Raw genomic sequence first — 17872 nt, forward strand, 5'->3', positions numbered from 1 at the left:
GAAGAGACCTTAGAGATATCTAATACTCTGTTGTAATTTAACCAAGAAAACTGACCTAGGAGTTTAGGACAACAAGTAATTCAGTAAAGAATCTTGTGAAATCATTTTAAGCCCCTGCCCTCAAGCTCTATCTAATTTATTGAGATAGAAACAAACTGTATGATTTCATGGAGGGCAGGTGGGGAGAAAACTCCTCCTACCAAAGAAAACTGGTACTTTCTCTGCAAATGAAAGGATTAGTGAGTCATTCAGAACATTTGAGAAGTGAAGTTAACCAAGGTCATTGAATCAGTATGTTTCAGAAGATGGACTTGAATCCAGGTCTTCCTGGTTTATTCCTGAGGCCAGTTTTCTATTCATCACAATATGCTGTCTCTCATCTGATGTATATAGATATCAAAGTTCTATCCAGCATTTTCCCACCCTCTAGGAAAGGGCTTAAATCAATTGATCTATTTCAAAAAAGAACAACTGAATCAATCTTGTTACAGCATAGTTTGGTTTCATTCCAAGGCTTCTAGGTATTGCTAAGGTTGATTCATTGACTACTAAAGTCAGTATAAAACTTTGCATGAATAGATATCCACAAAGCGAAAGAAAATGCTCATATTTAGTACTAAATATTAGTAATGAAGTCTTTGAACATCCATGATTTTAGTTTTATTATATTAAAGAGTAGAACATGTAATAATAGGAATAACTGGCATTAACAAAATAAAGCTTAAAAGGCACTACATATGGCATTTTATCCTTGCAAGAACTATGAAAGTAGGTGCATTTATTATTCCCATTTTACATATGAGGGAATTGAGGCAGGTCAAGATTAAGTGACAGTCATACACTTAATAAGACCTAAATTGGGATTTGAATTCAAGATCTTCCTGACAACAGATTCAGTACTGTATATACTGCTCTACCAATCTCCTTCAAATAAACTTTTATATCACTAACCACAGAATCATGATGAGTACTTAACAAAATTAACTCTAGTATAAAAGATGACATTAACAAAACAGATTTATTAGTCATTAAAATTATTTATTTCCATTTTACTCCATTAAAATTCTGTTCTAATGGTTGATTGTGAGGTAAAGGTCCTCTGGATTTTTCTGTCAGTCATTCAGCAACCATTTAGTAACCACCTAATACATGATGAGCTAGATGCTTGGATAGAGTGTCCAATCTGGAATCAAGAAGACTTAAGTTCAAATTTTGCCTATGATACTTAGTAGCTGTAAGACCATGGGCAAGTTATCATCTCTGCTTGCCTCACTTTCCTTATTTGTAAAATGAGACTAATAATGGCATCTACCTCTAAAGTGTTTTTGTGTGGTTAAGATGAAAATAATTTGTAAAGCACTTTGCAAATCTTAAAAAGACTATAAAAATGATAGCCTTCATTATTGTTATTTTATAAAATTGAAATATCTCCTGCCTTTTAGAAGCTGATATTTTAGTAAGGGTAATTGGGGGTTGCAGCATATTGACAGATAAGTAAATATAGGATATATATCAAAATACACACTGTAATGGGCTGAGGCTTGAGTTGATGCACTGAGGTCTCAAGCATGCTTGGGAGCTCAGTGCATCAACTCAAGCCTCAGCCCATTACAACACACAGGGATTTTTGGGGAGCTCTAACAACTGAGAAAATCAGGAAAGTCCTCTTAGAAGTTAGACTACTAGAGTAGTTAACTGTGGCAGGCTCTCTTATGCTTGAAATACTTCAGTACTGAAACAAACATTGTATCTATCATGAAGACCAGCTTACTAAGTTTAACACAGCTAATCATTGAAATGTTGGTCACTGAGTTTTAAATGGGAGATGAAAAATTGGAAACTTTCAAACTAAGTTGTGATCTTCCTTTCTGAATGTCATGCCCACACCTATGAAAACACAGATTTTTTTGAAAGTGATTCCTTTCAAAAAACACTTAAGTGTGAATAGTTTAATATTAATGTAATTGTACATGAACAAACTAAGAGAAATGTAGTGACTTCCCCAATATCACAAAATTAGGAATTGAAATGTCAGCATAGATTTCTTGACGTTAAGTCCAATGCCCACTTTGGAAAATGTCTTTTAAGATGACATAACTGTTATAAAGAAAAATGTCCAAACTCTTAGAGCTAGATCAGAGTAGAATGGGGCTTAGCTCTATCTCATGAGGTTACCTCTGACTTTAGGCATTAAGCAAATGTTATGCAAGGGTGTTTCAGGGATATTCTTTTTTTTTTTTTTGCTGAGGCAATTGGGATTAAGTGACTTGCCCAGGGTCACAGAGCTAGGAAGTGTTAAATATCTGAGACCAGATTTGAACTCAGGTCTTCCCAACTTCAGGGCTGGTGCTCTATCCACTGAGCCACCTAGTTGCCCCAGGGGTATTCTTTTAAAATAACTTGTATGTGTGCATGCATGTATGTATCATCTATTTATATATAATATATACATGCTTGGGATTTCTCTCTCCTCACCCTTTCTTTGTCTCATCTTTTTTTTCTCTCATTTTCTGTCTCTTTCACTATTTCTCTCTGTATTTGTATGTGCATATTTTAAAATTGTACATAGTCATTGATTTGTATACTTTTACATAAAGCATTCACATATCTATTCTGTAGTATTCAAAAGGCTTCTCATTAGATTTCTAATTGAGAGTATCTTTAGGGATAGGTAAGTGAGCAATTTTTAATCTAAGCTCTTAAGCAACAAAGTCCTGCTTATTTTCCTCTATGTTCATTTTAATTGCAGTGACAATATAGTAAGGTTATTCAGAAGCTATTCACTCATCAAAACTGTGATTTCATAGTATAATATAAAAATTCCTAGAATGGAAGTCAGAAGAAAGATCTGGCTTCTTGTTCAGGATATAGTCATCAATTGCTTTCTGATCTTGAAAAAATCAGTTTCCTTTTTTTTTCCCCTCAAAAGGAGGGGTAACATGATATTCTATATTCAACAGAAATATATTGAAATTATTAGTATTTATAGATGCTTCTTGTTAAGGACTTGCATACTGTTTTAAAAACTCCTGTCAACTTGAAGATGTCTGTTTCAGTCAAAAGACATAACAAGCAAGGTAGATCCCAAGACAACCAAAGTGGGGAAAAAAACATACTATGATACATGTATTTTTTAATACCAATATGAAATGACTTAGCAGGGCAGTGTATTAGTGTCCATAAAAAGTTAATCAGATGCTTAAGGAATATAAGAAATATTAAAGCACTGGGGAAAATAGACTCTCTATATATATTCATGTGTTTTTATATAGATATGGCAATATTCTTCTTTCCCTCCCTAAAATGAAAACCACAAAATCTGAACACTTCAACTCGGATGTACAGTAGATGCTAAAGTATAAGTCTCAGAGAAGGTGCAAGGTTAAAAAAAAAAAATTAGATCACATTATCACTTAATGAGGTTCTAACTTGTTTCTATTTTTAACACCCATATTTTGTTGAAACAAAATAATAGAAGTATTGAATATGAGTTTGAATGGTTTTTCAAGGAAACAATGTAAAGGCATATAAGCTATATATAGGATGAATCTATAAAGAATCTACTCCTAGACATATGAGAAACTATCTGTCTCTTGCTTGAAGATTTAAGAAGAGTGGTTTTAAGTTGGGGGAAGGGTTTCAATTTAGAGTGATGTTAAAATACCAGGGTGAGATGGGGAAAGAAAGAATGTATTAACCTTTGGTTGTGTTTTCTTTAAGTTCTGTCTGTGCCATTTGAATGCTGGAAAGCCACTATGAGGCTCAACCCTTCCTTATCAGTATTTTAAACCTACATTGCAAATTGTTAATGATTTGGCTGGGAAAGGGGGAAGAAGGCAATAGGAACCTATGCGCAGGAGCTATTGGTTCTCTGTTGACCAAGTCATGAACTATGTTAGACTAATATGGGCAGATCCTTGACCCTAAGGCATAATAGATTATTAAAGTTCAGCAAATGGTATTTTATCAATTCTTGATGATGATAAAACACTGTTAATCAAGTATTCCTCACTTTTAAAGATAAGGCTCTTTCATGACTTTTGTCATGAATTTGTATGGTGGAGAAAAAAAAAAAAAGAGCCTCCTTGTTATCCTTTTCTAATTCTCTTGTGTCAGATAAGTGATGGTACTTAGATAAATGGGTAAATTGTTGATTTTTCTCTCCAATACCCCATATTCTTAAGATTGCCGAGGTTTGCTTTTTTCCAAGTACTATTTTTTTTTTTTTTTTGGTTATGATGTGCAGTAAATGCTACCAGAAAATAACCACTTTTGTTTCTTATCACTGAGATTTTAAATATTCATTCTTTTGTATATTAAAGTTTCTTTTTGTGGATAGTTTATTTAAATCATACAAAGCCCTTAATATGTTTTACTGTAGATAAGAAAAAAATACCGTCATAATTTAAGGAATATATCCAGATTAACATACTTTAAACATGTTTTGGATTTTGCAGAGTTGAAAAATATCCACAATACCTCCTATTTGCAAATATTTTTTGCTTCAGTGAAGAAGAATTATAATGAAAAGAGGATTGACTAAGCCTGGATTCAAATTCCAGGTTTGCTACTTTTCTGGCTGTGTGAATTTAGTCAAATCATTCTTAATTTCCTCATCTGTAAAAAGGGTACAATAAAAGAAAGGGACCATCTTCCTTAAAGGATGGTGGTGAAAAAATTATTTTGAACAAGCTACAGTATTATATAAAAGCTAGCTATTGTATTTTTATATTAGCTGGAATCATCATTATTTAATGTGGAGAAAGCATTCTTCATATCAGTCATTTCCATACAGTTCTCTGTACTTATAGAACTAATAATTACTTACTTGCAAGAAATTTTTAGAGAACTTATTAAATGTACTGCACTTAGAATTTTAAAAACAACTGAACGGAAGTTCTCAATCTTGGAGTCCTAACTTCATATGGGGTTGGGACAGGAAATTCACAGTATTACAGAGGTGTTCTGAGTTCCCTGTAGAGTCATAGGACTAAATCAGTGTTTCACTTCCCTATGTGTGCGTGCGTGTGTGTGTGTGTGTGTGTGTGTGTGTGTGTGTGTGTTTTCGCATTTTAAAAGATGAGTTCCTTTCTTACATCCACATCAAACATCTGAACAGGGAGGAAGAATATTAGTAATCTGAAAATTTCCTGTTCAGCATTAAAAAGGGAATGAAAAATATTCTTTTTGATTATTATACATATTCTCTCATAATTAGCAAGATCATTTAGGTATGTAGAGTTGGGTGAAATTTGAAGTTTTTATCAAAGTTAATATTGGACTCTTTTAAGGTTCTTTCTGACAAGGAGACTTGTAATAAGAAATAATTACCGATTTCCCTAAGTCAAGCACAAAGCTCTTCCCTTTCTCTTTCCCCCTTCCTCTATCTCCTCCTCCTCTTCACTGGTTTCCTTTCTCCTCTTTTCACCTTCCTTCCCCCTTCTCTTATCCTTTCCCCTCATCCTTTGTTTCTTTTCCCTTTTTCTCTTTCCTTCTCCTTTCATTCCCCCCTTCTCCTCCCCTTTCTCTTCCCTTTCTCTTTCTTCTCTTTCTTTCCCTTCCCTTATCTTTTCCTTTTCCTCCTCTTCTTCTCTTTCCCTTTCCTCTCCCCTTTCTTCTTCTTCCTTTTCTTTTCCTTTCCCTTCCTTCTCTTTGTGTTCTTATTTCTTTCTATATTAGTCTTTGGAGACTTTCATACCTCTTTATGAAAAATACAGATGATAAGTGAATGTGTAAATGTAAAAATAGAATGATTAAAGGTAAAAGAATAATGAAATTAAGCTAATGAAATTAAGCTGATTTGAATCGAGATAAGTTTGGCTATAAACACATTTTCAGTTATTCAGGTCAGTGATTCTTAAAATGTTTTGGTGTTGGGATTCCTTTATAAATGTTTTGGTGTTGGGATTTCTTTACATTATTCAAAATTATTGAGAAGCCCTCCCCAAGAACTTTTTTAATGTGGGTTTTATCTTTTGCTATTTATTATATTAGGAATACAGATGGAAATAATTTTGACTTCATGGACCTCCCCTAAGTCTTTTTTGGAATTTCCAGAAATACTGGAACTGCATTTTGAGAATTACTGCTTTAATAAAGCTAATCCTTTATTCTTGGGAACATAGAGAAATTTTTGTATTTTTAGTTCAATCTCTTAAAACAGTGGTTGTAGTTCTAGTTTCATTTTATTCTTTCTTGTGATATTATATGATTTTTATATTTTATAAATTCTATAACTGAAATTATGTTTAAGAAATAAACTTGTGCTAGAGTTATGGTGGGAGATTAGTAGGTGTTTCTCCTAGTATAGTGTGGTGATTCAAATCACTATAATATTTAGTCTGGCCTCTTTTTAGGTTATTGCTAGACAGAAATTAATGAATGAGATCTTTTCTAAAGATCTGTTTATTCCTCAGCAGAAAAATTTAAACCAGAGGCATAAATTCAAATTTTGGTTCTTTTTCTTGTTAACTGTATTAGAGAGAGTTAGATTAAATGATTTCTAAGTTCTTTTCTAGTTCTAAATCCTTTGTTAAGTATTTTGTAGTGGGCTAATTGGAAACCTTAAAACTAGTCATGTGATCTAATAATCCATAGGAACTTTTAAAAAGACCTACATATTTTCTCCCCTTCATTTAAATTTTTTCCCCCAAAGTATCTTGAGAATAACTACATTTAAATGATCTCAACATAATGAAACCCAGCATTTTAAATGTAAATGAGCCAAGGAAATTACTAGATTGGTTGCAAATAGTAGTACAGTATTCTTCCCCGCTAATCACAGAATATTAAGAACTGGAAAGATCCTTAGACATCAGTTAATTCAAGTAGGTCATTTTATAAAATAAAGAAACTGAGGCTCAGAGACACATGAACTTTATTTACTTAAGGTCACAGAGTTAAGTAAGCGGCAGAATCAGGATCTTCTATATCCAGTGTTCCTTCTTCTGTACAATAGAATAGACCAACTAAGTCCCTAAAATTGAAAGACAGAAAAGCATGTGGAAAGCTTTCACCATTTTATTCTGTAGCCTTAAAAAAATATTGATTTGGTTATTGATTCCTTTGCACATTTCAATGATGAGTTAGTAAGCAATACAACAATCAGTGACCAAGGACTGTCTAGTCTAGTGTTTTACTCCTATGTGTAATTTCATAAGCCCCTTTGGATCCTCATAAAGATTTTTTTTGTACAAAGTATTATTGAATTGATTTAGAGTTAGCAGATTCACAAATCTTGATTTATATGGGAGTAAAGATTGAAGCTTAAAATAGAAGCTGTTATTTAAAAAAGGTTTAAGAACAGGAAGTTACATGGGATCATTTTGGAAGAAAGCATACTGCAAAGGTCACATTTCATGTTCCCCATCTTTTTCTCTTTTTACCCTCCCAAACCCCCACCTCAATATAAAGTATTTGTCTGATGATAAAAATTATAGATCTAGAGCTAAGGGGGCCTTCAAGATTCAACTCCCCTCATTCTATAAATGAGGAAATTGAAATACAGGAAAAGAGCGCTGATCTGAGAGCCAGAAAAGGTGTGTTCTGGTCCCAATTGTATGATTAAATAGTTGTGTGATTGTTGTCAGGTCAAGTTGTGAAGTAAAATACATATTTGCAAAATCAGAAGTCTCGTTGCACTCTTTCTACATTATTATATTTTTGAGGGTGACTTTTAGCTCCAGAGCAGTAATACTTTGATCCCTTCCATCTATAACATTTTCTGGTTCTGTCTTTCTGTGAGAATGGATATTTTCCTTATTGACTCAAAACTCCTAATAAATCATTTAATACTTGTTATTTGTTTTTTATCATAAGTTTCCTGGGTTCTCCTCTTTGTTTCCTGTCCCAGAGTTTAACTTATCTCTTCCCTTCCCTTCTCTTTTTTCTTCCCTTTTTTCCCTAAACACAGCTCTCCAAAGGCCACAATTGCCAATTGTCATTTCACTCAAAAGAGAACAAAGGAAACAAATAAGCAGGCCAGTTTGGGGAAATTGTCTTTTACTTTAGTTTTTAAAAAGTTCATTTGTTTTCAGTAAAATTGTCTAAGATTGAAAGATTCCCAGGAAGAATTATATTGTGTTTTTTTTTTCCAGTTGTTAAAAAAAAAAAAAAAATTGAAGTATTTTAAAGCACCTACCACAGTGCTGTATTTAATTATTAATTGAATAATTTCTTTCCATTCTTACTATATGTTGAAATTCAGTGAAACAGTTGAGATATATAAAGAGCTATACAGATGTGTGGTCATTGAGATATTATTTATTAATATCCAGACAGCAGGTCCCCATTCCTTTGGAATCCCAACTGTTTATGAATCCTTTCTTTGCTTGTGGTTAGAGGAAATGCCTGGAGTGCCAAGTGGCAATCTTTCCTGCTGATTGGGAAGAAAATAGTCCTAGGCTATCTCAAAGGCTGGTAGACACAAAGAAAACTTAACCTAGGAAAGTTAAAAGAGGAAAATCTTCAGATTTCTTTTGGAATTCCCCGGAATGGTAGGGAGAAGAGGATAAAGATTGTAGCTATAATGATTGAGCCTAACAATGTATTTTCTCTATATTAATAATAACATAGAATTTTTAGTTTTGCAAAATACTAAAATAACATTTATATAGAACTTTAAGGTATGCAAAATGCTTTCTGTAGGTTATCTCATACTTCAATATGTGGCAAACTAATTTAGGAATATATTTAGAATAGTAGTAAGTCATTTTTATTGCCTTGGTTATGTACATACATATTCAGCAAGCTGATCTTTCTTAAACACTAGTGCCTTCCTATTGCCTCCAAGATCAAACTGAATCCTCCATTTGTCTGTTAAAGTCCTTCATAACTTAGTCCCTTCTACTTTTCTATTCTTTATACCTTATTCTCCTTCAATTTCTCCATTATCTACTAATCTTGGCCTCTTCATTATTCCTTACACAAGACGACTCATCTCCTGACTCTGCATTAGATTTTTCTCCCTCTTCATTTTTACTGCTTGGCTTCCTTGAATTCCTTTTAGTCTCAGCCAAAATCCTATCTTCTACAGGAAAACTTTCTCAGTTCCCCTTGATGGTAGTGACTTTCCCTGAGATTATTTCAATTTATCCTATATATATATATATATACATATATATATATATATATATATATATATATATATATATATATATATGTTGCTGTTGTTATTGTTTGTTTACATGTTTGTTTAAATGTCATCTTTCTAATTACATTTTTAACTCCTTGAAATCAGTACAATGTCTGGCACATAGCAGCTACTTGATAAATACTTGTTGACTTCTTGACTTAATTTGCTAATAGTGAAAACTATTATTAATTAATTATTCACAAAAATGGTTAATTTTGCTTTCTTTACATGAGATTCTTTAAGAAATGGTTGTTATTCAATTATAGATATGCCATTGGCTTACATATTGATAATCTCAGATAGGTAAAGTAAATATTTTGGGCAAAAGTAACATGGGTAAATTTTATGTTTAAATGTCTTGTTTGTTTAATTTAAATAAAGCCAATTTGTTTTTTTTTTATTAGAAGTAATGTAAATTAAATATAGATCTAAATAGTTGAAAGGATTGCTTATGTTTGGGTTGAGGGATAGGAAAGTTCATAAGAGATTAGTTTTTGCACAAAATTGTAATTTGTATTGCAAAAGCTTTTGAGTCAATAAAATGCAACTATAGAATCATTAGGAAAACACTTAGTTGGTAGTGAGTGAAGGAAAAATCTTTATAGTAAATTTCTTTCATACAGATCTGATAGCTAAGATAAGTTATTTGAATATATAAAGTCACATCTCTGCTGGTATAAGCTCAAAGAATATTCAAAAGAAGAAAATCAAATTAACAATAACCAAGTGGGAAAACATGTCAAATAAGTAATTCAAATTAAAATGACTGCAATTCTGCCTCACTTCTATAAGATCATCAAAAATGATCTAGAAGTTCACAGATGAAGGAAGGGAATATGAGAGGTCAAGTGGAACTGTGAAGTAGTTTAACCATTCTGGAGATCAGTATAAAATTCTCTCCCTCAAATCCTAAATTCATCATTGTTTGACTCAGAAATATCAGCATGAGGCATGTGCCTTATTTACAAAATTTTATAGCAGCACTTTTTGTTGTAGCAGAGAGCTAAAACTCACAGGTTATCGTCAGTTGGGGAATGGCTCAACAAATTGAGGTGTCTGGAGGCAGTTGAATTTTGTCTTAAGTTTGGTGTTCTGTGGGAGCAGGTTTCTTGGGGAGGTTTTCTGAAGGCAGCCTTAGTTTCAGTTCAAAGTAATAATCACTTCAAATTCTTTATTGTTTCTTCCAAAATAGCCCAGTTAGCTTTCTTTGGTTCTGAGAGCTCTTGTTGCTAGCTTCAGCCTCTCTCTGAATTTTGGTTCTGCCCAACTGCAGATTAGCTTCTCAATCTCCTGGACTGAACACTCACTCTGTCAATCTTCCGAAGTGACTTCTGGCTCTAGCTCAACTCCGATTCGTGGCACTCTTCCAACTGCCGCTCCTCCACTCTGAATCTTTTCTACCGATTGCTGACCAAGCTCAGCTGTTTTTATGCTCTCTCAAAGGTTGGCTCCTCCTCTGAGAGTGGGATTGTGGGAGGCTTGAATTCACAAAGTTACAAAGTTAACTTTGTGTATCTCCCGTACTTGTGAACTCCAGTGTGTGAGCTAATGTGTGAGCTCTAATGTGTGAACTCTTAAAGGTGCAAACCCAAGCACACAAGCACTGCTTCCATCAATTCCACTTTGTACCTTGTTTCAAATTCTGGCCCATAAGATCTCCTTGTAGGATCAGATCAATCATACTGAACTATGCTAAATTAGATAATTATTGTCTCTATCATTTCTAATGACTTAACACTTTGTAAGGATTCCAATAATAAGAAATGATGAAAAAAGAGATTCAAATAAACCTGGTGCGTGTGCTTATACACGTGTATAAGATACACACACATATCTTAGAAAGACTTCAGAACTCTGATCAATGAATAGTCAAACAACATGACATCAGAGTGTTGAGGATGAAGCATTTTTCATCTTGAGATAGGTAATAAACTAGAGGTGTACATTAAGACATTTTGGGATATGGCACACATATTGTGTGTGTGTGTGTGTGTGTGTGTGTGTGTGTGTGTGTGTGTGTGTTCTATATGCTAACTTCTTACAAAGGATAAGCTTTAGTGCCTCTAAGGCACAGTCTCCAATCAGAAAGTTTAAATCATTTAAAGTTTGATGAAGTTGTAATATGGTTGCTAAAGAATTGTGCTTCCCTTAAAACTTGAGTAGTTTTGCTTTTTTATTTTAAATCACACCTCCTGAAAGTGCTGACTTCAGTTTTCAGGTAAGACAGGCTGTGTCTTTGTAAATCAGTTTTATTATTTATTGTCTAATGAAAAAGGTGTAGAGCAAAAAAAGAGGATAATCATGTAGAATAAGAACCAAGCATATGGTCTTTCAGAGAACACAAGATTTGTTTGATTTTGCTTTTATTTACATATGAAGGCATTTGTGGGTTGAGTTGCTAATTGGTGTTTCAGATCAGGGATTTAAATATCATAATTCAGCAGAGCATAATTTTTCAACTTTACAGGTGGGAAAATCAGTGTAAGGAAGTGACCTAAGCCCCTGGACAACTCTTCCCCCAAATGGAATTTTGTATTAATCATCAATAAATAACATAACCACCTTGGGATTGTTGACTTTGATTGTTATTTTTAAACATTATAAGACTGTAAGAAAGAATTAATCGAAATGTTACTGATATGTTCTTTTTTTTTATGTGTTTGAAACTACTTATATTTAGTCACTTAGATGATTTTTAAAGTCCCCATGTGACTTTTCCAATTTTCTTCATTATAATATAAGTAAATCTTTTAGTGGTAGATAATTAATTGAAGCATTATCATTATTTTTAATCTGGAACATTTCACTGCCTCTGTTTCAGTTCTCTCTCCAAATCCTGTCAGTTTTTCAAAATACTGGATCAAAATAGGACTTGAATCTCATAGAATTATAGAATCTCTGAGCTAATAGGGTCATTTGTGGATTTCCAATGTCTTTTTCTTTTGGTTTCTTCAGGGGGAAAAAAGTGTTTCTTCACATTTCTTCATATGGTTATACCAGTGATGTACCTAGCATATTCAGTGATAGTGAGTGGGATTTTTATCTTGGTCGTTTTAGACAGGTGTTAAGATAAAGGAGATGTAATAATGCTCTTTAAAAATAAACTATTTGGTGCAAACCGAAAATGATTAAAAGAAATGTACATCTTGGGAGAGTGTATGATGGAATATTTCATACTTACTATCTTCCTTCACTTTAAAGTGAAATTTGGATAATAGAACTCCTAGTGAAAAAAAATTGAAGGGTTTGAGCAGAAAAGAGACAGGGAAAAACTGGGCTATCAATTATCAGTCAAAAGATACTTATTGAGTCCTATTATGTGCAAAGCATAGAAGGCTTTATAAATATTAGCTTTGAAATGTTTCCAACAAGACTGTTGTGTGATGCTGATGAATAGTTTTTTTCTCAGCAAGAATGAAATAGATTCAGAAAGTTTTTCTGTATATTTAACTCTGACTCTGCTTGATTCAACTGAAGTCCAAGGCTTATAAAAGGGAGAATGATAAACAACCAAGTTTGTTATTCTGGAGGTTGATCTAGTTTTGGTTAAATATCTTTATAGTAGGTAGTAATTTAATCATTTTGATTGGAGTTTGACACATATAGGGAGATACAGGATGTACGGAAAGCTAATAAGATCACAGAGAGTAGAATGTTGATCTAAGTTTACAGGTATAAGGAATATTGGAGATTATCTAGTGTAATTAATTTTACAAATGAGCAAACTCAAACCTAAAAGGGTTAAATGATTTCCTTAAAATAAAAGAGGTAATAAGCAAAGTCCAGATCTGAGTCTGAATCTCCTGACCCTATGGTTTGTGTATGCTTTACCCCCATTTTAGAATCCTAAATACCAGGCTAAGGAGTTTGGGGATTTCTGTTCTTGAAGTAATAGATGAACATTGGAATGACATGATCCAACCTCTGCATAAAGAAAATGAACCTAGCATTCCTGTGAGATTATAATAGTAATAATTTGCATTTTATAGCAATTGAAGTTTTTTACAGTACTTTATCATCACAATAACCCTGACTTGTAGGTCCATTTTGCAAATGATAAAACTGGGCAGACTGGGGTCAAGTGACTTTTTCAAGTTCTCCCAGCTAATAAGCATCTATAATAAGATTTGATCTCAGGTTTTCCCCGTCTCCAATTCTACACCACCCACCTGACTGTTTATCAGGCTATCTTAAATGCCCAGGTGAAGAGGATCAGTAATTTGATGCAAATCATTGCAAAGGTGGAATCTGGATTTGGTTATTGAAGTGACTAGAGAAATAAAGGAGAAGGGAGAGTCAAAGTTTTAAATGCAAATTATAGAAAGGGTACTTGTACTTTTGACAGACACAAGGAAATCAAAATGACAAGCAAGTGTTGGGGAAAAAAGAATTTTTTTTAAAAAATAGTGTTTTTGAGATGATTGAAGATTGCAGATAGAAGAGTCAACAAGCAACTGGTAATACAGAGTATGAGGTTACAAGAGAAATCAAAGGTAGAGACCTAAACTTAAAGAAATCCTCATTGATGTGAATAAGATTTGGTTAGCTCTCCTTCTGTCTTCCCTTTCAAAACTTTACTCTTCATCTGTACTGTGACCTCCAATCCCTTGACCCCTCAGTTCTCTTTCTGGCTATCTCCCCTTCACTGGACCAGCTCAAAATTTCTCCAATTTGACCTGGGTACTCTATACTACTGTGGGGATATCTCTGATCTCTCCACCATGCCCTTCTCTAATCATGGATACGCAATATCCCTTTCTTCTCCCTCTGCTTTTCAGCTTCTTTTTGTGCAATGTCTTCCTATTAGATTGTAAGCTCTTCGAGAGTAGAGACTGTCACTTTTTTCATAATTGTATCCACAGTGCCTAGCATGGTGCCTGGTACACTGCAGGTGTTTAATAACTGTTTGTTTACTTTTTTCCCCATCTTGACCCCTTAGTGAACCAATTCAACTCTACTGTCCTCTTTTTGAATCCTTGGCCCCCTTATTGCCAGTTAGGTTCTGTCAAGCTGTAGCTATGAATTATTCACATCATCCAAGCTTTCACTTCTACATAGATGCTGCTGAACAAACATAAAGAAAATCACAAAACGATTCTGTCTGCATCTTCATATTTCATGGGATTGTTTTGAGGAGAGGACTTTGTAATCATTGAAGTGATCTGAAAATATTTTCAGATCAGTGAAGCATCAATAGTTCCTTGTTATATCTAGGTTAAAACAGTAACTTCTGCCATTGGCATTCATAACTCTTTACAATGAGATATTCGTACATCTTTATAGAGAAGTTCCATATTACTTCTCTAAGTGTACATTTTATATTTCACCTAAACTAGTCTATTTATTGTTCCCCTACGTATGACATTCCATCATCTCATACATTTCTTGAGGCAACTAAGTGGTTCATTGGATAGAGCACTGGGTCTTGAAGTCAGGAAAACCTGAGTTCAAACCAGTCTCACACAATTATTAGCTATTTGACCCTGGATGAGTTACATAACCTGTCTGCTCAGTTTTCTCAACTTTTGAAATGGATATAATAATAATACCAGCCTCATAGGGTTGCAAGGAGAATCAAATGGGATAATATTTGTAAAGCACTTAACACATAGTAGGCACTTATTAGATGTTCATTTCCTTGACCCCTTCCAAGGGGTCCTTCCAAGGTCCCTCCTATCCTTGAATGTTGCTTTTGTGTGTGTGTGTGTGTGTGTGTGTGTGTGTGTGTGTGTGTGTATGGAGGAATTGGTCATCATAGATCTAGAAGGGACCTAAGAAGCTATTAAGATGAAAAATTATGATGATTGGAAAAAAAAGATTCCCTTAGAGGTAGAAAGGAGGAATTGGTTAGTGTAGGACCAGATTGAAGAATGAAAAGGAATTTTCACATGTGAATAACTCAAGAAATGGAGTATTCGCAGTGGTTCTCAAAATATGGTCTAAAGTATCCCGGGGATCTCTGAAACTCTTTTAGAGGGTCTACAAATTTAAAAAATAGTTTTTATTTCCAATATGGTAAATGTCTATAAATATGATCCAGATAAAGAAAAACTCTTTGGAGAGATCCTCAATAATTTTTAATAGGATAAAGATACTGAAAACAAAAGTTTGAGAACCACTGGATTAGACTGTTGTAGATTGAAGGTGAGGGTAGAGTGAGCAGAATACTCAGAGGACGTTGTTAATAAAGATCAAGAAGCCTAAAGTAGACAACTGAGAAGAACAGACAACATAAATTTGTGGCATGAAGTTAGACTGACAAGACTACTTTTACTGCAAAGTTTTATTTTTACTATTGTTTTGGTTTGGTTTATTTTCAAGTAATTTGTAGATCGTGCTGCTGCTCTTAAGCCTGCTATTACTACTTATTATACTTACTATTACTAGCTAACCTTAATAGCTAACACTTTAAAGTTTTTGGAGCATTTAAAAAATAGCACATTTGATCGTCACAACAGCTTTGTGAGGTAAATATTATTTTCTGCATTTTATGGCTGAAGAAACTGATCAGACCATTAATAACCCTGACCATTAGTTTTACATTCTCCTTGATTAAGTGATTTCATATTTATGTGGAAGAGCATTGGGGAAGATGGCAATTTCTCTATTAGTATAGAGCAGCTAACATTTTTTGCTGATTAACTTACGACTGAGCGTTGCACACATGTATTTGCAACATAAACTGCTTAGGACTTCCTTAAATTTTTTTTTTTTTTTTTTTTTAGCGCAGCTCAGGGTCAGTAGACCTTACCAGCAATACAGCCCAGAGAAGGTTTGGAATGTGGACAATTTCAGACATTCTTCCTCTCTGCCTGCTGAGTGTAAAACTGCATTGGGTCCTGGGCTTTGTTCTCTGTAATAGTTGTGTTTATCTCTGAGAGAGAGGCCCAGGCTTGTTGCCAACTACAACAAAGTTCTCACAAGTTACATTTCACAAGTTTAGCCAGCTTTGAGGGGGGTGAGGGGAGTGGGAGGTAGAAAGCCAGCAGAACTGAACCATCTCCAGATGTTGGAATGATGTTATATTCTGTTATAGAACTAGATGAATCCTTTGTAGTGGTAAAAATTGACCTGTTAAAATGAACAGTCTCAAAATTATACCTGAATAATCTACTTTTAAATGTACTTTTTAAATTTTCATTGCAGTCACTTGAAAAGTTAATAGGGAAATCTTATTTCTAAATTGTTTTTTTTTTTATTTTTGCACCATGCAAATAAATTAAATCTGATTGGATGTCATAGTATAGTTAATTCCTGAAAATGTAATATATACATTAAAGTTGTATATAAAGTAACTTGATGGAGTATGGAAGAAAAATGCAGGAAGGGATGGAATGGGGGAGTGAAAAGCCCCTCTTGATTTAGAATCAAGGAACCTAGATTTCAATCCCAGCCAGATATGTGTAACTTGTATGTGTAGAGGTTTCTTACAGTAAATAATTTTATGAAGTCAGTACATCTTTGGTTAAAGTGTGTATATTCAAATTACCCCATCCTGATTTTTTATAGTTAAAGTATACTGTATATAAAAGGCAATAAAACTCTTGAAGATAGAAATTAGATGGGTTTTGTACCTTCACTGTGATCATTGCTACAAATTTCTTTTCTGTGTGTAATGTAATTTTTATTTACTAAATTCTAACATTCCACTTAATTTTCCAGCAGTCTATCGTCCCAGCCCATCCGATGGCTCCTCCCAGTCCCAGTACCACCAGCAGTAATAACAACAGTAGCAACAGTAGCAGCTCAGGGTGGGATCAACTAAGCAAAACAAATCTTTATATCAGAGGACTGCCTCCAAATACCACAGACCAGGACCTGGTGAAACTTTGTCAACCGTAAGTGTTTATTTTTTTTTTAAATATTGGGGAATTCATAATAAAGATAGAAATTACTTAATGAAAGTTGTTTGGGGCAGGTTGGATTTGGGTAGGATAAGCACACCATGATAAAGTTTTTATTTCAATTAGAATTTGATACTTTTGTTGTTGTTCAGTTCTGGTTATATCCAACTCTTCATGATCCCATTTGGAGTTTCTTAGCAAAGATGCTAGTGATTTGCCATTTTCTTCTTTAGTTCATTTTATTGATGAAGAAACTGAAGCAAACAATGTTAATTGGCTTAGTTAGGATCATATAACTAGTAAGTATTTGATCGCAGGTCGTCTTGACTCCCAGCTTTAATCTACCTAGCTGCTCCTAGTATTTGATAGCTCAGTATTTCAAACTAATAAATAAGGTTTATTACAATGGAATTTGCTTCATAATATGCTTCAGGAAAGGAAAAAATTTCTTTGTTTGGAGCAATTCCTTTAAAGTTTTTTTTTTTTTTTTTAATAATGGAATGAAGAAAATGCAAATAATCTAGTATTTTCAGTTTTGGCAGTGGCATCTTACAGGACAGACTCATTTTATGTGTAGTTCAAAGGAATTATAGATTTGGAATTAGAGGTAACCTGGAAGTCCATCTGGAATAATTGTCATTTTATACATTAGGAAATAAGCCCAGAGAGGTTAAGCAGTTTGTTGAAAGTTACACATACATGGTTGGGATTGACATCTAGGTCCCTTGATTCTAAATCAAAAGGGGCTTTTCACTCCCCCATTCCTTCCCTTCCTGTATTTTTCTTCCATTCTCCATTAAGCACTGCATCCCCAGTGCATACCATCATAGCCTGAGTAAAACACTTCATCTACTAGTAGGCCTGATTAGATTAGCTTTTCTTTAGTGTCCCTTGT

General features: G+C 33.8%; 1 protein-coding gene across 4 annotated transcripts in view; it reads left to right on the forward strand.

The window, feature by feature from the left end:
- Positions 1-17872, forward strand: part of RBMS1 (RNA binding motif single stranded interacting protein 1) — a 242825-nt gene that overhangs the window by 100397 nt on the left and 124556 nt on the right. For 2 of the 4 annotated variants that reach the window (XM_051986287.1, XM_051986285.1), the window contains exon 2: positions 16796-16971. In XM_051986287.1, coding sequence (XP_051842247.1) covers positions 16796-16971 — 176 coding nt within the window. The remainder of the gene's footprint in view (positions 1-16795; positions 16972-17872) is intronic. The other 2 variants (XM_051986288.1, XM_051986286.1) reach the window with 1 other exon arrangement.

This window comes from Antechinus flavipes, chromosome 3, assembly GCF_016432865.1.
Source record: "Antechinus flavipes isolate AdamAnt ecotype Samford, QLD, Australia chromosome 3, AdamAnt_v2, whole genome shotgun sequence".
NCBI classification, from domain to species: domain Eukaryota; kingdom Metazoa; phylum Chordata; class Mammalia; order Dasyuromorphia; family Dasyuridae; genus Antechinus; species Antechinus flavipes.